The 23,477-nt window shown below is 40.1% G+C and overlaps 1 protein-coding gene and 2 pseudogenes across 1 annotated transcript in view; 2 read left to right on the top strand and 1 right to left on the bottom strand.

Annotated features, from left to right (window-relative positions):
- LOC103267972 (gamma-2-syntrophin-like) overlaps nt 1–23,477 on the top strand; it is a gene marked incomplete at its 3' end in the record, with an annotated part of 134,744 nt that overhangs the window by 43,433 nt on the left and 67,834 nt on the right. Inside the window, exon 4 of the mRNA XM_021716261.1 lies at nt 21,640–21,767. Within this exon, the coding sequence (XP_021571936.1) occupies nt 21,640–21,767 (128 nt within the window). The remainder of the gene's footprint in view (nt 1–21,639; nt 21,768–23,477) is intronic.
- Nucleotides 9,293–10,140, top strand: LOC103267971 (annotated as a pseudogene).
- On the bottom strand, nt 11,204–12,360 carry LOC103267970 (annotated as a pseudogene).

The raw sequence follows: 23,477 nt of genomic DNA, 5'->3' as shown, positions 1-23,477 counted from the left end.
CCACTCCTATTCATAATAATACTGGAAGTCCTAGCCAGAACAATCAGGTAAGCAAAAGATATAAACGGAATCGAAATTAAAGGCATCCAAATGTAAAATGGAAGTAAAATTGTCCCTCTTTGAAGATTACATGAACTCATATATAAGAAGTCCTAAAGACCCAACCAAAAAGCTCATAAAAGAATTTAATAAAGTTGCAGAAAACAGAAAGCACAAGAATCAGTAGGGCTGTTATATACAGATAACAAGTTAGCTGAAAAAGAAGCCATGAAAGCATTTCTTTCGCAATACCTACAAAAATAAAACAAAATACCTAAGAATAAATGTTACCAAGGAAGTAAAAGTCTCTACAAGAAAAACTACAAACACTGTTGAAAATAACTGAAGTGGACACACTAAAATAAAAAACCCCATGCCTGTGTATTGGCAGAATTAATATTGTTCAAATGATTATACTATCAAAAACAATCTATAGATTTAATGCATCTCTATTAAAATACCAATGCTATTCTTTACAGAAATAGAAAAAAAAATTCTAAAATTTGTATGAAAATACAAAAGAGCCTGAATAGCCACCGTTATCCTAAGCAAAAGGAACCAAGCTAGAGGCATCACACTACCAGACTTCAAAGCATAGTACAAAACGGTAGTAACCAAGACAGCATGGTGCTGGTATAACAATATATAGACCAATGGAAAAAAACAGAGAACCCAGAAATCAATCAACCTATATACATCCAACTGAAATTTCACAAAGGTGTTAAGAACTCTCTCTGGGCAAAGCATATTCTTTTTCAGAAAACTGGCTATTCATATGTAGAAGAGTGAAATTAGATTCTCATTTCTCACCATATGCTAAAATAAACTGAAAATAATTAAAGACTTAAATGTAAGACCCCAAACTATAAAACTACTAGAAAAAACAAAACAGGAAACATTCAAGGACATTGGTCTAGGCAAAGAGGATATGGCCGGTATCTCCAAAGCATAGGCAACAAAGCCAAAAATAGACAAATTCGACTATATTAAACTTAAGAAGTGTCTGCACAGCAAAGAGAACAATCAACTGTGAAGAGACCATCTGTTAAACGAGAGAAAATATTTGTAAACTATTTATCCAATGAGAGACTAACATCCAGAATACACAAGGAGCTTAACTCAATAGAAAAAAAAAAACTCATTCAAAATGGGTAAAGTATTTTAATATGCAGTTTTCAAAAGAAGTCATACCAATGGCCAACAGGTATGTGAAAAAATTGCTCAATATCACGAATTAGCAAAATGCAAATAAAAACCACAGAGAGATATCATCTTACCACAGTTAGAATGGCTATTATTAAAAGACCCCCCACCCCCCCAAAAAAAGATGCTAGTAAGGATGCTGAAAAAAAGGAACTCTTATATACTGTTGGTGAGAATGTAAACTGTATAACTGTTATGGAAAACAGCATGAATGTTTCTCAGAAAAACTGAAACTTTAACTGCCATTGGAGCCAGCAGTTCCACTACTGGCTATTTATCTGATAGAAAGGAAATCAGCAGCAGGATGTGGGGCTTATACTATAATCCCAGCACTTTGGGAGATGGAGGAGAGAGGATCGCCTGTCTGGGTTACTTAGTGAGAACTTTTCTCTACAATAAATAAAGACAATTAGCTGACCATGGTGGCATATGCCTGTAGTTCCAGCTACTTGGATGGTTGAGGCAGAAGGATTGCCTGAGTCTAGCAGGTTGAGGCTGTGGTGGCTGTGAGTGTCACTGCACTACAGCCTGGATGACAGAGTGAGACTTCCACTCAAAAATAAAATAAGAAAAAGAAATCAGCATGTCAGTGTTCTCTTATGTTTATTGCAGCACTATTCACAAAGTTAAGGTATGGAATAAATCTAACTGTACAGCAGCAGAAGCATAGGTAAAGAAAACATCATATATCTACATCATGGAATACTACAGAGCCATAATAAAGAATGAAATTCTGTTACTGCAACAACATGGATGGAACTGGAGGCTGTTAGGTTAAATGAAATAAGTCAGGTACAGAAAAACAAATATTGTATGTTATCACTCATATATGGAAGCTAAAAAAGAAATCTAATGGAGGTAGAGAACTGAATGATGGTTACCAGAAACTAAGAAGGTAGGGGAGTGGTTCTAAGGAGAGACGTGGGTTAATGGGTGCAAACATACAATTATAAGAAGAAGTAAGTTCTAGTGTTTGATAACACAGTAGAGTGACTTCAATAGTGCAGTAGGTGACTATAGTTAAGAATACAATGTATATTTCAAGATACTTACAAGACAAGTTTTGAAATGTATCCAAACACAAAGAAATGATACATGTTTGAGGTGATGGATATCCTTAATATCCTGATTTGGTAATTACACGTTGTATGCATGTATCAAAGTACCACATGTACCCCGCAAATATGTACAAATATTATGTCTCAATAATAAAAAGAGGAAAGAAAAGCAAACAAACCGATCACCAGAAACTTGTGAGACATATCCAGTACCCTAAATGACATGTATATGGAGTCCCAGAACAAGAATGGAAATGCAGAGAAGAACCAACACAAGGTAGAATATGCCCAAAGAAAGCTATGTTGGTACATCACAACCAAACTGTCAAAAACAAAGGGAGAGAAACCCTAGGAAGCAGACAAATTTTTAAAAAAGACATACTACCTATGTAGGAATAAAGATAAATATGTATTTTGAAGTATATATCCAGGGAAAATATCCTTTTAAAATGAGGAGATGTGTACATTTTAAATTAAATTCAAGCTGAGGGAAAAATGTCACCAGTATACCTGCACTACAGAAAATGCTAGAAGATGCTCTTCAAGCTGGGGAAATGTGATGCCATGCATACCAGAAGGACAAAAGAGCATAATTAATGACTAGTACATGGGTGTGTATATGAAGCATATGCTCTTCCTTCTCTGAATTTCCTTTAAAATAAATTACAGTTTAACGGACAAGATGCTGGGCTCGGTGGCTCAGACTGTAATCCCACGCCTTTGGGAGGCTGAGGTGAGTGGATTGCCTGAGCCCGCGGGTTCGAGACCCGCCTGGGCAGCGAGACCTCAGCTCTACAATAAATCAAAAAAATCAGCCGGGCGTGGTAGCGCATGCCTGTAATTCCGGCTACTTGGAAGGCTGAGGCGGAAGGATCGCCGGAGCCCAGCAGGTCGAGGCCGCGGTGGCCGGGAGTGGCCACTGCACTCCAGTCTGGGCGACAGAGTGAGACTCCAACTAAATAATTAATTAATTAGTTAATTAATTAATTAAATAAAGGACAAGATGATGACACAATAAAGTGAAGTTGATAATGTATGTAGAAGTAGAGATATAGCAAGAGTAGAACAAAGGACAGGGTCAAGTATATTGAATTCTTCTACATTAAGGTTCTTTTCTTTGTAAAGTGAGATATAAGAAGACCAATATGTCAAATATGAAGTTTGACAATATTGACTCTAAATAACCACTGATAAGTTAAGAATACATATTTGATCCTCACAGCCAATGAGGAAAACAAAGAAAAAAAGGGGAAAAAAAAACCTCTAAAAAAGAGTATGTTAAACAGAGCAGAAAAAAATAAAAGCGAACAGAAAGATAAATAAGAATACATAACTATTAATGTCTAGCAGTATGAGAATCACATTAAATATAAGTAGACTAAACATTCCAATTAAAAGGTGTAAGTTGCCAGACTAAATTTTAAAAAAGCAATAGTTAACTCTATGCTGTGTACAGAAAATATAATTTAAATATAAAGATGCAGATAAGTGAGGATTAAAGGAATAGAGAACATGTATTTTATAAATAGTAACCATAAAAATAATATTTGACAAAGTAGTCTTCAAAACAAGTGTACAAATACAAAGAGGTCTATTTCATTATGACCAAAAGATCAGTTAATCAGGAAAACATAATAATCCTAATTATGGTATGAGGGGGGACCCAAAAAAATTCAGAATTTATTTATAAAAAATGTGCACTTATTCTTACATGTTTACACTTCAGGCACTTTCAAAGTACTCTCTATTTAATGCAAAACAGCTATCAAGATACTTTTTTCATTGCTCAATAAAACTTTTGAACTCATCAGATTTGATGATTTTTTTGTTTTATTTTAAAGATATGGGGTACAATTCAGGATTTGGTGTAAAAGTGGCCACCATACAGATTAAGTTTGGGCCTCCCTTTTTTCCCCACTTTGCCTGGTTTGAAATCAGCTACCCTTATTAATGTTGTGCCCACCCTGGTAGTATCCCACTATTGCCAATTCCTTTCTTAAAGTATTATGGTAAATGTTCAGGGTCCACTTATGAGTGAAAACATACAGTACTTTGGTTTTGTTTCTGTGATATATCACTGAGTATGATGGACTCTAAAACCATCCGAGTTGCTGCGAAGTTCATATGTTTGTCCTTCTTTATGGCTGCATAATATTCCATTGTGTATATGTACCACATTGTTTTATCCAGTCCAATTTTAATGGGCAGAACAGCTGATTCCATATTTTTGCTATTGTGAATAATGCTGCAGTAAACATGCACGTGCAGGTATCTTTTTTGCAGAATGATTTTCGTTCCTGAGGGTATATTCCTAATAGGGGGATTGCTGAGTCATATGGAAGATCAATTTCTAGTTCTTTCAGAAATTGCCACACTATCTTCCAAAGAGGTTGCACTAGTTTGCATTCCCACCAGCAGTGTAAAAGCATTCCTTTTTCTCTGCATGCTTGCCAGCATCTGTTATTGTTTGTTTTATTAATGATGGTCATTCTTTTTTTTTTTTTTTTTTTTGAGTTGAAGTTTCACTCGGTTGCCCAGACTGGAGTGCAGTGGCTGCTCCCGGCCACCACAGCCTCGCCTGCTGGGCTCTAGTGATCCTTCCGCCTCAGCCTTCCAAGTAGCTGGAACTACAGGCATGCGCTACCACGCCCGGCTGATTTTTTGATTTATTGTAGAGCTGAGGTCTTGCTGTCCAGGCAGGTCCTGAACCCACGGGCTTAGGCAATCCACTCACCTCAGCCTCCCAAAGGCGCGGGATTACAGGCTGAGCCACCGAGCCCGGCTTGATTTGCATTCTCTGACGATTAGTGAAGTTGATCACTTTTTCATGTGTTGGTTGACTGTCCTTATATCTTCTTTTGAGATGTGTCTATTCATGTCTTTTGCCCATTTTTTAATGGGGATGTTTGTTTTTTTTCCTTTTGGCATATTTGAGTTCCTTGTAGATCCTAGATGTTAAGCCTTTGTCAGATATATAGTTGGCAAATATTTTTTCCCATTCTGTGGGCTGTCTCCCCACTCTCTTTATGGTTTCTTTTGCTTTGCAGAAGCTTTCCAGTCTGATGAGGTACCACTTGTCTATCTTCTTCTTTTTTTTTTTTTTTGAGTTGGAGTCTCACTCTGTTGCCCAGACTGGAGTGCGGTGGCCACTCCTGGTCACCACAGCCTTGACCTGCTGGGCTCTGGCGATCCTTCTGCCTCAGCCTTCCAAGTAGCTGGAACTATAGGCGCGTGCTACCACACCCGGATAATTTTTTGATTTATTGTAGAGATGAGATCTCACCAAGTTGCCCAGGTGGGTCTCAAACCAGTGGGCTCAGGCAATCCACTCACCTCAGCCTCCCAAGCCGTGGGAGTACAGACTGAGCCACCGAGCCTGGCTCACTTGTCTTTCTTATCTCTTATGGCATGGACACTTGGGGTTTTGATCTAGAAATGGTTGCCAATTCCAATTTCCACAAGAGTGTCTCCTGCACTTTCTAAGGTTCTTATAATTTGAGGTTTTATGTTTAAATCTTTCATCCATTTAAAGTTGACTTTGTGTATGTTCATAGGTAGGGGTCCTGTTTCGATCAACCAGTTTCCCCAGCACCATTTAGTGAATAGGTTCTCCTCTCCCCAGTGGTTGTTGTTGGAGGCTTTGTCAAAGATGAATTGGTTGAGAAATTGAGATTTTCTTCCAGTATCTCTATCCTGTTCCATTGGTCCCTATGCCTTTTCTCGTACCAATACTAGGCTGTTTTGATTATTGTAGACTTATAGTAAAGTTTAAAGTCTGGAAGTATGATACCTCCTGCTTTGTTTCTTTTGCTAAGGATTGTTTTGGCTGTTCATAGTTGTTTATGTTTCCATATGAATTTCTGTATTGTCATTTCCAGGTCTAAGAATAATATTTGTAATTAAATGGTATTGCATTGAATCTGTAGATTTCCTTTGGTAGAATGGACATCTTAACAATGTTGTTTCTCCCAATCCATGAGCATGGAATATTTTTCCAATTTTCTGTCTTCTTGGATTTCTTTGAGCAGTGTTTTGTAGTTTTCATTGTAAAGTTCTCTCATATCTCTGGTTAGGAATATGCTGTAGCATTTCATTTTTTGTGTGGCTATTGTGAATTGGATTGCACTTTTAATTTGGTTCTCTGCTTGTTTGTTATTGGTGTATAAGAATATAACTATCTTTTGTACATTTATTTCGTACCCCGAGACTTTGCCAGTCTTTTATCAGTGCAAGGAGGTTTTTGACAGATTCTCTTGGATTTTCAAGGTATAGGATCATATGTCAGCAAAGAGATAACTTACTTTCTTTTTTTCCTATTTGGAGAGCCCTGATCTTTCTCTTGTCTAACTGTTCTTGCTTTGTTCTGGTTTTCAGGGAAAATGCATTCAGTTTCTTTTTATTTTGCAATATATAGGCTATGAGTTTATCATAGAGGCACTTACTATTTTGAGGTATGTTCCTTCTATGCCTAGGTGTTCAAGGGTTTTTATCAAGAAGGGATGCTGGATTTTATGGAAAGCTATTTCTGCATCCAATGATAAAATCATGAGGTTCTTGCCTTTACATGTCTTTAATGTTGATATCTTTAATTACATTGATGGTCTTGAGAATGTTGAACTATCCCTGCATCCTGGGAATGAAGCCTACTTGGTCATGGTGAATGATTTTTGAGATGTGGTGTTGGATCTGACTTGCTAGAATCTTGTTGAGAATTTTTGCATCTATGTTCATTAGGGATATTGGACTGTAGTTCCCTTTTTTTGCTGGATCTTTACCCAGTTTCGGTCTCAAGGTGATATTATGTTGGGAGTCAGCCATGGAGGCCCACTGAGCGTTAGGGATCAGGAAGGGCCGTTGACCCCGAGATCACTAGGATGCGTTCGGGAGCTATTTGACCCCATTTCCTCCCCCTTTCTACTGAGCACTAACCAGGTTAAGCTCCTGTGAGCTCAAAACATAAAAACTCTGAGACTGGGATGAACACAAGCTAACTTTAGAAGCTCATTGCTCCCATTCTTCTGCAAACTGCAGTTTTGGCTTTCACACAACTTACAATTCAAACTCGGGTCACATCTAAGAGCCTTAGTATTGGTCACAGGCTTCTGGGTCACGATCTTAGGATTTATTGAAGGTGTAAATTGTAGAATATAGTTTTAGAAGACAGCCATTTTGTTGAAAGAATGTGGCTGGGTTACTTGCAGGTAGCCCACTGTGAACTTTGGACTGGGCCACATTCCAAACATTCTGGGATGGGCCACTTTTGTTTGTAAAGTAAATACTTAAGCTTCTATAGATTGTTTAACTTGGCATAGATCAATCAGTTTAGGATGAAAAAGGTTTATAGAATATGTCAGTCATGGATTAGGTTATGCTTTGTTATGGGATTTTAAGATTATCATATGAAAAGGGTTTAAGACAATCATTGATTAAGTTTTCATGGATTAAGGTTTCTGATGGGTGGGGGACACCCCTCCCACGTCTGACTTTGTGTATAAAAGACCCATTGTAATTCCCAATAACACACACATCCTTCCGCACTAGACTGGAGTCCAGTCTCTTTCTTTCTCTCTCTCCTTCTCTCTTTCTTCTTTCCCCCAATTGCCGACGCCATCTCCAACTTTGGGGTACCCTGAACCTGGCTGGAGCTGGTCTCCGGCAATATTAGCTTTGTAAAATGTTTTGGGGAGAATTCCATCTATCTCATTTGCCTGGAATAATTTCAGTAGGATTGGTATCAGCTCCTCCTGTATGTTTTTTGGAATTTCTCTGGAAAGCAGACTGGTCCAGGGCTTTTTTTTTTTCCCAGGTATTTTTCTTATGATGGAGTGAATTTCCTGTGTTGTTATCGGTCTATTTAGTATCTCAGTGTCTTCTTGTTCAACCTTGGGAGGTTGTGTGATGTCCAAAAGTCCTCCATTTCACTCAAGTTTTTAAGCTTGTTTCCATACACATGCACATAGTAATCTCTGATAATCTTCAGGGTCAGGTATGATTTGATCTTCTGCATTTCTGATTGTGTTTATTTGAACTTTTTCTCTTTTTTGGTCATTCTGGCTGGGGGTTCATCAATCTAGGTTATTCTTTCAAAGAACCACCTTTTTGTTTTGTTATTTTTTTCTATGATATTTTTGTCTTCTATGTCCTGTATTTGGGCTTTTTACTTTGGTAATCTGTACTTTTCTGCTAAAGTTAGGGTTTTGGTGGTCTTGTCTATCCATCTCTCTTAGGTGGTTTGTTAGGCTGCTAACTTGTGATCTTTCCATTTTCTTGATGTGTGTCCATATTTTGAGATGTGTTGTTGGATCTGATTTACTAGAATTCCACTCTGGGAATTTTTTTCATGGCCTCCCAGAGGTTTGTGTAAGATGTTTCCTCATTATCATTTGTTTCCAGGAATATTTTAAATTTCTGTTTTGATTTCTGTGTTGACCCAGTAATCATTCAGCATCATGCTGTTTAGTGTTCATGTCTTTGTGGTTTTGGGGGAAATTTCGTTGGTGTTGATACTTGTTTTTATTTCACTGCTGTCTGAGAAGGTACATGGCAGTGATCTTATGAAATTTATTAATGTTTGACTTATGGTCAAGGATGTGATTGATCTTGGAGTACATTCCATGTGGTGATGAGTGGAAAGTATATTCTGAGGTTACTGGGTGAAGTGCTCAGTAGGTACCTATTTAGTCTATTTGGTCAAGTTTCAAGTTGAGGTTCCAGATCTCTTTGTTGGTTTTTTGCCTCATGATCTATCTATGGTTTTTAGTTGGGTTATTAAATTCCCAGCTATAGTAGTGTTAGTGTCAATATCTTTTTTCAGAGTACTTAGTAGTTGCTTTGTAAATGCTGGTGCTAGCGCACATGGCCACATTTGAATGACCCGGAGTGGGGTCCGGCCCGGGAACCGAGGGACGCCGTAGGCTGCCAGACACGGATCGTCAGCGCCAGAGCTGGGCTGAGGCGCCGTGGCACCATGAGGCGCCGGTATTTAAGAGATGATGGCATCTGAAAGCCACAATGTTAAAAAACAAAACTTTTGTAATAATATTGAGGATCATTCCCTTGATCTTCCTAGGAAAAAGATCTCTAATTTCACTAAAAAGACACGAAGGAGGTTAAGAAATCTCCAAAACAGCTGGTTGCTTACATAAATAGTTGGAAAAGCTGTGAAAAGCCCAGATAAACTATGGAAGGTGATCTATCACAGAAAGTTCATCATCCCTTTCCAAATCCTTGTTACAGAAAAAAACAGTCCCCTAGAAGTGGGGGCTGTGACATGACAAATAAAGAAAATGAACTGGCTTGTGCAGGCCGCTTGCCTGAAAAATTACACCATGATAGTCGAACATACTTGCTTAAAACTCCAGTGATTCTGGTTCTTCTCAGACAGAAAGCCCATCATCAAAATATAGTGGGTTTTTTCCTGAGGTTTCTCAGGACCATGGAACAATGGCCCAAGTTTTGTTCAGCAGGAATTTGAGACTGAACGTAGCTTTAACTTTCTGGAGAAAGAGAAGTATAAGTGAACCTGTAGCTTATTTGGTGAGGATAGAAGATCTTGGAATTGTGGTAGATTGCCTTCCTGTACTCACCAATAGTTGACAAGAAGAAAAACAATATATTTCACTTGGCTGCTGCTTGTTGCCTCTAGTAAAGTCACTACTTAAAAGCAAATTTGAAGAATATGTTATAGTTGGCCTGAACTGGCTTCAAGCAGTCATAAAAAGGTGGTGGTCAGAACTGTTATCCAAACCAGAAATTATAAATGATGGAAATATTCAGATTTTAAAACAACAGTTAAGTGGATTGTGGGAACAGGAAAATCATCTTACTTTGGTTCCAGGATATACTGAAAGCAGAATTTATTGAGAGGACAGAAGAGCTCCCACTGTGGGAGGGGAACTGAGGAGGTTGCCTTTGATGCATTCTTAATATACAACTCTGTTTTCTTTGACTGTTGCTAATCATTACCTTTTTTTTTGTCAGGAAGCAGACTTCTAAAGAAAAACAGTATAATTACTGTATTTTGAAAATAAACTTGCAGGATTCTTTAAATAATTCTAAGTATTGTGAACAATATGTCAACTTATGCTATGATATGTTTTCTCTAGCTATCAACCAATTTTCTAAATAAGTAGTAGCTTAGTTCTTATGTATAAAACTGACATTACATTAAGCAATACTATGAATATTGAGTCAATATAGATCTAAGATTTTTTTTAGAGTTTCATCCCTATCCCAAAAAATCAATTTTCAATAACCTGACTCTTAAAACATTTTCTACAAAGAGTTCATTAAATTGAGGTGCTTCTAACTGGAATAAATAAATAAATAAATAAATAAATAAAAATAAATGCTGGTGCTCCAGTGTTGGATGCATATATGTTTAGGATGGATATTTCTTTCTTTTTTTTTGTAAATTCCTTTACTGTTATCTTCCCCACCACCAAGTCTATGTAAGGTCCAGTGTTTATTCCCTAATTCCTTTCCCTAAAAAGGTGCTACCCCTTTCCCAAACAGATGAGAGGGCAGGACTTCAAGCTAGATCCACCATTAGGTTTGCCCTCCCCCCACCTGGAGGAGGGAGGGGAGGTGACAGAGTGGGTGATGGATGGATGGGGGTTGGGCTGAGAAGAGGGGACCAGTAATTGCTATTCCAGGCTCAACTCTGCTCCTCTATCCTTGCCTCTGGGTGTAGAGGTGACAGAAGCATGAATGACTAGAGCCAGAGTCATGCTTAGCTGGGCTACAAGCACATATGGAGTAGTCCAATAGACATAATGGACTCCCAGCAGGGCTAGTGCCTGGTGTTTTGAGGCTGCTATGGCTGCAGACACCCTCCTATCCTTGGTTCTCCATCAACAAGCTGGTGGAGATGGGAGGGAGAGATAGCCCCTGCCTTAGGAGCCTCAGAAACCATACCAGGAGAGTAGCCAGCCTGGGGCAGGAGCAGCCAAGTCCCGAGGGTGACTGACCCATGCATCATAGATGCTCTTGTTGGATGGCACCCCCTGGAATAGGGTGTCTAGATCCCAGAGCAGCCCCAGGGGCCCTTGGGTTTCAGGGGCCAGCCCCCAGTAAACTGGGCTGATTGAAGGTGGACACCTGGGGAAGAAGGTAGGTAGTGGTGTCAAGGGAATTACCACATTGGGGATGTAGATGGGCAAGTAGGAGGTGGGCAGCTGCCCCAGAGTGAGGCCCTGTGTCCTCTGCTAGACAGCCTCCTGGAGCCTGGAGTATCCTGCAGTAAGTGAAGAGGCCAGGATCTGGACTCCAGGGAGACCGTTGAGGGCCCCATGCCTCTCCCTTGGGAAGGCTCCTGCTCCACTCTCACGGGCCCAGGGAGGGAGCAGAATGGCCACATAAGCCTCTCAGAGAGGGGCAAGGGTAGTGTGGATGCTGCCTCTTCCCCACTGCACGCTGTGAAAGCAGGAACTGGGCTGCTCTGTGGCATTGGCTGGGACCAGGGTGCCCCCTCTTGGGGGTTCCGTAGCAGGTACTTGATACTAAAGCCCGTTGGGCAGAAGCCGGGGACTGGGTGGCCTATAGAGCTGGCCATGCAGCACATAGGGACCCAGGTCCTTGGCGAAGGATCTGTACAGGGCCAGCACCTGCACAGGGCCATGTTCTGCAGCGGTAGCACCTTGGCTGGGATCAGGCTCACTTCGACCACCCAGAAGTTGCCCTTGGCCTGGGACTTTGTAGGATCCTTGGACACCTTGTGGAAGCATCGGTTGGAGGAAAGATTGTGGCGAGTGGAGTCTTTTCTACCCTGGTAGTTTTCCCTGAAGAAGGGGAACACAGCCTGGACCTGACAGATGATCTTAGCCAGTTGCAGCCTGTGGGAGGGTGCAATCTGAATCACTAAGGCAATCATGGCCAAGTAGGTGTAGGGAGGTTTGTCATGATGCAGCTATACCTTCTTCCTCCTCTTGGGGGTCTGGGAGGGTGACTCTGTCTTTTGGGGCCCCAGGCAGGATTTGCTGCAGGGCCCCATGCAGGGAAGTTAGCGTGGAAAGGTGCCTGGCCTGGTGAAGGGCTCAGGGTAGTGAGGCAGTGTGGTGAGGCAGGGCTGGGGCCTGAGACCGGGCTCAGGATAGATATTTCCTGATGATGGATTGAACCTTCTATCATTATGTAGTGTCCTTTTAAAATTTTTGATAGCTTAAAAATGATTTGGTCTGATATTAAGATCACGACTTCTATCTTCTTTTGTGATCCACTTGCATGGAACTTTGTTTTCTATTCTCTAACTTTGAGTCCTTGTGCATCCCTTGTGTGAGATGAGTTTCCTGGATGCAACATATTATTGGGTCATGGTTTTCAAAATCTAGTTCACCATTCTATGTCTTCTGAGTGGTTCATTTAGTCCATTCACGATCAGACTGACTATGGAAATGTGATTGTTTATCCCCGTCATGTGGCTCTTGTTGTTTTTTCTTGTTTGTTTTCTTTTTATTTTTGTGTTGATATATGTGTGTGTTTTCAAGTTTGCAGTCAATGTATTCTCTGTTGATTCTGTGTTCTCCTGTTTTCTTGGGAAATGCATAGTCATTCTTTTGTTTCATTCTTCTGTGCTTAATACCTTTTTTAGCATCTCCTGTAGAACTGGTCTGGAAGCTGCATAATCTCTTAGGGATTGGATGTCTGGGAAGGATTTTAATTCTCCATTGCTGATGAAGCTGAGCTTGGCTGGTTAGGAAATTCTTGGGTGAAATGGTTTATCTTTGAGGAGTTTGAATATTGGACTCCAGTTCCTTCTAGCTTGTAGTGATTCTGCTGATAGGTCTGCTGCTATTCTGATTGGTTTTCCTTAGTAGCTATCTGACCTTTCTCTCTTACTCCCTTTAGAATTTTTTCTTTTGTACCTAATTTGTGTAGGCAAATTATTATGTGTCTAGGGATTGGTCTTCAGTTGATGTCCTGTGGGAGTTCTCTGCATGTCTTGTGTTAGGATAGTCATATCTCTGGTGAGATGGGGAAAGTTTTCTTGGATAACCGAATGGAATACTTGCTCCAAGGTGTTTTTCCTTTCCCCTTCTTCTTTTAGGATATCAATCAGGCATAGATTTGGCCTCTTGATATAATTGCACATCTCTTGGAGGCTCTTTTCTTTCTTTCTGAATTTTCTTTCTAAGTTTTTTACAGATAGGGTTAATTTCATGTTTTGGTCTTCAAGTTCTGAGATTCTTTCTTCTGCTTGATTAATTCTGCTTTTCATGCTTGTCATCTTATTATTTATTTTCTGGATGAAATTTTTAATGGCCAAAATCTATCTTATAAGTTCACTCAGTGTTGTATCTTGTCTTTCTTGAGTCTTATTCCCTAATCCCTGTTGTATTCTGGGGTCATTCCCAGATAACTACTGAGCAAAAAAATTATTCTCCCCATACAAGTAATGCTAAGCAATTATAAACAATTTTATATCCAAGAAAGAGAGTTATTTTTAAAGCAGCAAGATTAGAATCCTTCTGAGAGCAAGTCTGTCTCCAAATTCCACCTTTTACCACCTATGGTCTATAAATATTATTTTATATATTATCTTCTTATTCACTCTTCCCATGCATTCCCTAATCCCTATTGCATTCTGGGGTCAGTGGTTGATTACTTCTGTTGTTTGAGCTCTGAGGTCTGATTTTTTTTTCCAGGTATTTCCTCTTTATTGCACTGGGAATTACCTGTGTTCTTTTGTTGACATTTCCTCATCTGTGACCAATCTCTTTTTTTTTCTCTTTAGTTTTGTTATTCAGTGGCAGTGGGAGAGGCTTTCACTTTGATGTTTGCTCAACCCTCCGTTCTTTCCTGGTCAGGGCTCTGAATTTGTTCAGCTTCAGTTTCCATGGCCAACCAACATCCAAAATATTAAATGGAAAATCTCAGAAACAAAAATTTATGAGTTTTAAATTGTGGGCCGTTCTGAGTAGTGTGGTGAAATCTCATGCCATCCTGCTCCTTTCCTTCTTCATCACAGAAGAAGAAGGGAGAGTACAGTATCATTCAATATTTTGAGAAAGAGAAGAGACCATTCATATAACATTTATTACAGTATATTGCTATATTTTCCATTTTATTATTAGTTATTATAGTTAATCTCTCATTGGGCAGAATTTATAAATTAAATTTTATCACAGGTATGTATATATAGTGAAAAACATAGAGGGTTTGCTACTATCCACTGTTGTAGGCATCTACTGGGGTCTTGGAATGTATTCTCCATAGATAAGGGTGGACTAGAGTATTTCTTGAAAAAGTGGCTTAAAAATGCTTCAGGATATAAGATATGAACATAAATTAAGAACTGAAGGATGGCAAACTTAGAACACTAGAGAAAAAATGAGACCCACCTTCATTTATGTGCAACTTATCTCTTGATTTTAGATATGTTCAGGGTCTCCACAAATACTCCTTCCTACAGATTGTGTTTTCTTATTTCCTTGACCGTGTTTGCTTACTCCCAGTAGGCAGTGTGTTTCTTGAGCCACCCTTTATCCTACTGTTCAGATGAAGCCTGGGATTGTGTTAGGCAAACCTATAAAACAAATGAACAATGTTGTTCTTTTCAACAGTTTCTAATAATTGCTAGGCAATATATAAATTCAGACATCATTCCCAGATAATTACTGAGCAAAAAAATTATTCTCCCCATACAAGTAATGCTAAGCAATTATAAACAATTTTATATCCAAGAAAGAGAGTTATTTTTAAAGCAGCAAGATTAGAATTCTTCTGAGAGCAGGTCTGTCTCCAAATTCCACATTTTACCACCTATGGTCTATAAATATTATTTTCTTATATATCTGTTAAAATTGTTATATGAAGTATAATTTTTGAGTTATAAAATGTAAAGGAAACAGAGCATGAGAAGTATACAAAGTGGGGATGAGGTTTTTTCTCTTTTTTTCTCTTTTTTATTTCCCATATTTTTTAGAATATGGTCATATTTCCATGATAATCAGAGAATGTCAATTTAGGATTATATTTCCAATGTACATATATGCCTTGAGAAAGCAAAAACCTTGGAACAATACTCATTTCATGGAAACCTGGATACCTTGTGTAAGGGAGCTACAACCCCCGCTTTCCCCCTGTCCACTCCTTCCCCGCTTTCTTAAGCGACGTCTTGTTTTTGCTGCCAACACCTGCGTCCTCAAGGTTCCATGACCACCAGCACGAGTCTGCTTCCTCAAGGCCACGTCTAGAGACCACGTGACCACCAGCACCTGCTTCCTCAGAACTACATGTGCTCCATGACCACCGGACCCCAGCAGGGGGTATAAAAGGGACACGCCAAACGAACAAGCTGCTGGTTCTTCTTTAGGATCAGTCTTTCTTTCCCTTCCCTCTAATAAATTTTCTTTGCCTTTACTCGGCTCATCCTCTTTTTCTCCGCACTTGCCTTACACCTTGTAAGTGGAGGAAACATTTGGAAACTGTTCCTTTCATCTACTTGCATTCATTTCCAATAACTTTATGAAGAAGTTATAAGAAGTGCTCGGTTTTACTTGAGTTTCGAAAATGTGTCCATCATATAGCATCCTGAGGGAAACGTGCTTGCTCTAAAGATAATCTGTTGAAACCTCCCAGGCGAAAGACTTATTGGTCAGAGACCAGAGTCCTCCTCGCCTTACCGTGTGCACCAACCCAGCTGAGTGTGGCAATCTCTACAGGTCCACCTCAGGTCAGAATGCTTATCCTGTGAAAGCTGCAAACTTCAGGATAAAATTACTTTTTGACAGCCCCAAACAAACTGCAGCCGAGAAAATGGAAAGGGGGAAGGCTTGTGCTTGCATGTCTCTTACAAAATAACCCCAAGATAGTTTCCTTTCTAAGGACTGCAGCAATTCTGATTTGATGCTCTAGAAAGAGCACCTATCTGGTGACTGCATCTCCACCAAAGAATTGATGCCCACTCTGGTTTTGAGCCTCCTGAACCCTGTTTCCAGCAGTTTGTGTGAACTTCCCCTTTGCTGGCAGCTTCTTTTTGCCCTCCCCTCGTCAGGTGCATCTGTGGTTTGTTAGAGTCCTGTGTATCTGCATATAATCTTTTTTTTCTAATTCCCAAATAAATTCAACCTATTTGGAGATATTTTTCTCTTATTTTTTTTTTAGTCAGAGTCTCACTCTGTCGCCCATCCTGGAGTGCAGTGGCATGTTTCCAGTCACCTGCTGAGCTCTGGTGGTCCTTCTGCCTCACCCTTCCAAGTAGCTAGAACTACAGGCGTGTGCTACCATGCCTGGTTAGTTTTTGATTTATTGTAGAGACGAAGTCTTGCCAAGTTGGCCAGGTGAGTCTCAAACCCGCGGGCTTAGGCAATCCACTCGCCTCAGCTTCCCAAAGAGCTGGGTTTACAGGCTGAGCCATTGAGCCCAGCCTTTCTCTGATTTTTAAGGGTTGATAACCTCATGATTATGAAGGTATCTCATAGTAAACATCCTGTGACTTGGTCAACCACATATAAATGCTGCAGAATGACTTTTTTGTTTATTGTTAGTTTTTGAGGCAACCTTTGATTGCATCACAAATTATATAGAGGAAGACATGTTTTGTTTTTTTCTCATCGAAAATCTGTTTCTGTGCCACAGATAGCCACAGATGGCATTACATCACTCCCAGTGCCAAACTCTGCGCTCCTATTTTAAGCAGCAAGATCACAAAAAGCTGACAGGTACAACCTATAGGATTTGAGCTCAGCAGGTGGGAACATACTGCATTACTTCGACAAGCTATTAAACTGATGTAAAATTTGGGGCCAGGGTTAGGTCCATGGAGCTCTGCTTTCTGCAGCATGTGAACTCCTTCAGACAGAGGTATACTCAGATGAGTGGCACCTACCCTGATCCCTTGAGCCAGCTTCAGAGAAGCTCACCTCCCATGAAGGGCATAGGGTCAGGCAAGCAAGGCTTGTCTGAGCAGACCACACACACTGTTCTCCTAAAGAAAGGAACCTTCTGGGTTTCCTGCAATGCTGGTGCAAAAGCTTATAACTCAGAGAACAAACTACGTGTCCTGGGGCATGGTGAGGAGGGAACTACAGAGAGGATGATTCTCAGATGCTCCTTCTATTTGGTGTTCAGTGTGGGAGGGGCATGTGAGCATCTCAGAAGGCCCCACTGACCTAAGAAGCTAGCATTACAGAGACCTTATTCCTGCCCTAGATGCTTGGTTCAAAGCATATTTTTTCCAGAGTATAAAAATCATTTTTCCAGAGAAAAGTACATCCATTCTGACATGACACTCAGGGCTTATCAATGGCCCCCAAGCAAGAAGCATTCCAAGGCTAAGGGAAGAAGGAAAGCATCCTCTAAAAGACCACTGTCCAAATGCCAACATGTGCCAGTAGTTTCTGAAATGCAACTGATTTTATGAAGACAATTTTTTCTTTGTAGGAAATTGTTTTTAATGCTACATCTTTGAAAAACATAATCTTAAAATGACTCTGTGAAAGAACCTATACTATTTTGTTAATATAGATATTATTCATTGTATATTGAATTCCACTATGAAATGTTAAGTGATAGTTTTGCAGTATTCTAATAACTCTGAAAATGGGTGGCGTATTATAGCTAACATGTTTGAATCAGTGAAAAGTGGTATACTGTACACAGCTAAATATGCAAAACGGTGACAAACTCCTGTACCCTAAGTATTGTGAATGTAAATATTGGGGCTAAAATGCAATGAATAATGATAACTAAAATCATGTCACAATATGCAATATATTATCGTGGATTATTATACAGGTTACAACAGATCTGTATACAACAGAGTATTTCAGTGAAGCTAATATGACATGCATAATAAATAATAAATCTGAAGGTATTTCAATGCTCATGTTCTTATACATGAATCAAAAGCAAATATTTTACCAATGTTGGAGCCTAACAGATAATAATGAATGAATATTAGTAAAATTTAGTTTCAACTTCAAATATTACAATATTGCCACTTTTGCTATAGCACTATTGGCCTTGGAATTAATAAATATAGATAAATAATACTAGGAAGATAACCAAACCCTGCCTCTAATAGTTTGACTTTCTGTTTTGTTTTCTAACATGTCTGCAGATGACACAGCTCCCTCTGTCTGATGCCCTAAGCCCTCACCTCAAAGTCCATGGATACCCTCATTCCACTGGCATTGTGTGAGAGACCTTCCATATAAAATCCTGGAGTGGGTTGCAAAGATTATTTGCAGTGGATAAGAATAAGAAAGGGGCTTATGTACTAGCAAAGATGGTGAATAAACCACCACACATTTTTGTTAAGGGCTAGCAGTGTATAGAGTTGTATGAAAGTCACACCCACCTGGAATCCTAACCTAAAGTACTCTAGGAGTCTCAGGCGAAGCCTCAAGGGATAGCCCCACTTCTCTTATCATGGCAAACCAGCCAAAGCCAATTCAGCTACAGAGAATTTCTAAGTACATTATTTTTTAGTAGGTAATGCTGACTGCAGAGGAAATGTGAGGTGAAGAGTGTTAGCTATTACATCTTAGAACCAATTTATAATGAGTTAAGTCTCAAAAAGCATTCTGATACATGGTGGATATTCATTAGCTCAATATTTATAAATAAGAAAATCTGAAAGACACTATTCATGCAATCCTTCTGAGTTTCAGGAAAGCCCTGGGTCTCTTTTCTCCTGGTGTTTCCACTTACAGAAAAGTCCTTCCAGCGAATACTGAGGTTCCAGATGCAACAGTCTCTTCACCTTATAGTTACAGAGCCCAGAGCTCATGGTTGGTGTTTTTGTTTCCGGCGGCTGCTGACAAATTACCACAAACATGGTGACTTAAAACAATAGAAATGTATCCCCTCATAATTTGAAGCCCAGAGTTCAGAATCAAAGTGCTCTCAGCATCTTGCTCACTCCCAAGGTTCCAGAGGATTCTTCCTGCTCCTCCAGCTTCTCGTGGCTCCAGATGTCCCTTGGCTTGTGGCTGCATTACTCTCCAATCACACGGTCATCTCCTCTTCCCTCAGTTATCTCCCTCTTATAAGGATAGATGTGATAGCACTTAGGATGCCGCCAGATTATCTCAATACCCTTAATTTAATTGTATCTGCGGACCCTTTACAATTACAGGGATACATTCATGTTATGGGGATTAGGGCCCGATACCTTTTAATCCTTGGGTGGCGATTATTCAGCCTATTGCAGTTGGATGCAAGACTTTTTGGAACTCAGACTAAGGCATCATCACCACCAGTTCAGTTTATAGTTCTTGTTGGATTTTTAGGGTAAGAAGTGACTCTAAAATATTTGAGTCAATCCATACATTCTGAATAAGAATAAGAGCACATTTCCAACATCATGCTCTTCAATACATCCTTATTTTCACTGAACAAGCCCATGTTTTACGTTCTGAAGGATGATTATCAAACCACAATAGCTGATTTAAAATGTGAAATAGGAAGTTGGGCATAGTGCCTTGGTGTGTGGCTCTTTCTGACATAATACAAAGCCCAAATCTCCACATTGCAGTCGCTACGGTTTACCTGGGCTTCCCCACCACACAGATAGCATGTCCAACAATGAAGCATGTGCCATTTTTAAGGTCTGCCATGAGGAGTCAAATAACTTAAGTCTGCAACTCTGTGGGTGAGTCCGTCACAAAGGGGTATGGGTTCCAAGGGGTACTTGGGTGAACTTGCTCTAGAGTCACCAGAATCTGTCCTATGGTCACAGATTATTGACATTCTTCCCATGTGCAAAATGTTTTCACCTGCTTCCAGGATCTTACCAAAAGGCTCAACTTTTCCAGCCTTTGGCTCAGACAGGAGGCCCAGAGTTTCCTCATCAACATCAGGGTCTGGGAGGATGAGGCCCACGGTGCCATTTGTCAGTTACCACCCTCAGGGCAGTTTCATCTGAAGAATGTGAACTAGGGAAACACAACCCCTGCCTCCCCCACACAGCATACCATGACTGTCAAAAATGACTACAGAGGTGCTTCTGTCCCCAAAGGTGAATAATGGAAAGGCCACAGAAGACCCTGCTCACCAGTAGTTCTGACACTGGCTGATCCCTTGGCTTAAACCTGAGCATGTGCTCTGTGGATCTCGGCCCTGGCCCCAGAGGCTCCTCTCGTTCCATATGAGGTGGCCACAAGTGCAGTCTGAGGAACCGCAGCCTGCTCTGGTCATCATGGTTCAGCATCTAAACACCTGTGCTTATTACCCACTACTTTTTATCCTCTACTGGTGTAATTCTTTTGAACACTTTTATTGAAAGGATTTTTTACGTATCAACTTTCACCCACTGGCTTAGAAAAAAGTCCCTCTACCTCTCCCTTCTATGTCTGAGACCATGAAAATAACAGCCTTGAGATTCCAGGAAGCTCAGTGGTTATGCCAAGGAGCTGCAGGCACACCCATCAGACCCCTAGAGTGCCTCCTACCTTGCTGAGGTGGTAGGAGGTGCTACCTCACCTCTTAGCAACCCACCACGGTTTGACATTTGCCTGGAAGCTGTCTCTTTATTGGGTGTAATTTGCTGTCTATGGAAGTTAGGCATGAGAGGCAATTTCGTGTCTCACAGACCTGTGTCTCTGCTGCTTGTCGGCTCGTTGTCTACTGCGTTTCACCACAGTCTCCACATCTTTAAGGTGGGAATGATCCGTATTCTCATCTCCTGTGCTGTGGACAGCACAGATGGCATTGCAACCCTGCAGGTGCTGAACTCTACACTCCTATTTTAAGCAGCAAGATCATGAAAAGTCGACAGGTACAACCTTTAGCATTTGGGCTCAGCTGGCAGGAGCATGCTCCACTACTTCTGCAAGCTATTAAACTGATGTAAAATTGGGGGCTGAGGTTGGATTCATGAGCTTCTGCTTTCCGTAGGACATGAACTCCCTCAGATAAGGGTATGCTCAGAGGAGTGTCTCCTACCCTGAGCCCTTGAGTCGGCTTCAGAGAAGCCTGCCTGTGTGAATGTTACCAGTAGCAGTATTGTGTATCTGTTTGGCCCTGAACACACTCGGGGTGGACATTTCAGAATGGTTGGCATTTCTCTCCCATCGTACTCATAGACCGAGCCCGTGTTGTGTCTGCAATGTTCTCTCCACACTTGAGTCTCTCCCACCTTCTTCCTTCCCTTTAGCTTTCTCTCTTTGGTGCAACATTTAGTTTAAAAAAATAGAGAAAAGTATTTAAATTCAAGTAGAAGAGTACTTATTCCTTTCCGAATCTTTGAGAAATTATCTAACATGCTTTTTTTTAAGTTAGTGAAAATGTGTTTGATTTGAATTCCATGTTTCAGGTGTTAGCAGATGCCTCTCTCCCTGTGCGCAGTCCTCTCCAACTCACTCTGTGACTGTTGATTCTCATTTGTTCTGCACAGGCGTCATCATCACCTTCCTCGCCCATAGCTAAGGAACCAAAGTACGAGAAGCACTGGCTAGACACCTTGTCAGTTCCTTTGTCCATGGCTCGAATCTCAAGGTACAAAGCTGGAACGGAAAAATTAAGGTGTGTGACCATGGCGTGAGAGGGGAAAATGTATTGAATTCCATGCACTTTTGCAAATTCTTGTAGTCCATCCCTATTTCATAATGTTTGATTGTGTCATTAGCAAGTGCATGTGCTATCTTCTGGTAGATTTAGCATTTGGGGAAAAAAAGGTTCTAGGAAAAATGCAAAAGTGACATTGAGAACACCCGCTGATTTATTACTAGGAATAGTTCTATCCAGTGGCAAGGTGACCATGGCTAGTTCTCATGAAATAGTCACTAGAGAAATAAATTATATCTTCAGTTTTAAATGCTAATAGAATTAGATGGAAATTAAAATACTGCATTCCTGTTCAAGTTGCAAATGATTGTAGGAAAGTCATTTAAACTCTTTGGGCTTCTTTTTCTTCACAAAATGATTGTTAGACCAGCACCTATATGAAATACATTCTCGCTAGCTTGTGAGATTCATTGGTTAAATAATTTCAAAGATGTGTCTATAAAGATTTATGGTTTTCCAGCTGTTTTAGTGGAATAACATATGCTTCGCAAATTTTGTTATTTGATCACTGTAGAAAAACCAAGAAATGAGTTGCTGAAAGTTCTTTCTCAAACTCTAGACAGGTGTGTGACAAAAGCAAGCCTTCTGTTAGCTTCACTGTCAGCAAATGAAAAGCACTTTGTTGTCTTAAATTGAGCATTATCTGTCCCAAAATGTGTGTGTGTGTGTGTGTGTGTGTGTGTGTGGTGTAGTTTTGTGTGATTTGTGTGATGTATGTGACTGTAGTATGTGTGGTATGGAGTGAGTATGTGTGTGTGTGTAGTGTGTGTGGCTGTACTTCAGTGTGTGTCTGTTACGGTGTGAGTGTATATGTATCTGTGTGTGTAAGTGTGGTATGTGATGGGGAAAACATGAAGCCTGAATTCCCTGTACTGCTCCTTCAGTGGAAGAAAAAGTCTAGCTAACACTGCTTTGGACAAGGGGTTATAATTAGACTTTCTGTGTTAACTGGTATAAGTTGATACAACTCTTACAATGGATGTGCATGGCAATAAAATGATTTGTATGCTCCTATAACAGGAGCACTAGTTTTGATTTTTAGATATATTCCCATCTTTGGTAAAGGTAGATAGACCTGGTATGATATATGTATATAGCTAAAGAGGTGGAAAGACAGGTAGACAGATGATATAAATGAATAAATAGATTAGGATAGATGATTGATAGATGATAGATAGATAGAAGATAGATAGATGATAGATAGAACCATACACTACATAATGAGGTTAAGATAAATGAAGGATCACATATACCACAGTGGTCCCATAAGATTGCAATGGTGCTGAAAAATTTCTATTGCCCATTGACATAGTCATCATGACTTCATAGCATAAAGTATTACTCAAGTGTTTGTGGTGATGATGGTGCTGGTATAAACACTGTGGTGCCAGTCATGTAAAATATACAGTAATGTCCCAGGGCTTCACATTCACCCACCACTCACTCACTGGCTCACCCAGAGCAACTTCCAGTCCTGCAAGCTCCATTTGTGGTAAGTGCCCTTTATAGGCTTACCGCTTTTTATCTGCTACACTGCATATTTACTGTACCTTTTTATGTTTTAGATACTTATCATTGTGCTACATTGGCCTACAGTATTCAGTACAGTAACCTGCCATACAGGTTTGTAGCCTAGGAGAATTAAGTTACACCATATAGCCTAGCTGT

This window comes from Carlito syrichta, unplaced genomic scaffold (assembly GCF_000164805.1).
Source record: "Carlito syrichta isolate Samal-C Ts95f unplaced genomic scaffold, Tarsius_syrichta-2.0.1 Scaffold308649, whole genome shotgun sequence".
Lineage (NCBI taxonomy): Eukaryota > Metazoa > Chordata > Mammalia > Primates > Tarsiidae > Carlito > Carlito syrichta.
Note: the sequence above shows the minus strand (reverse complement) of the source record. Positions and strands in the feature narration are given on the sequence as shown.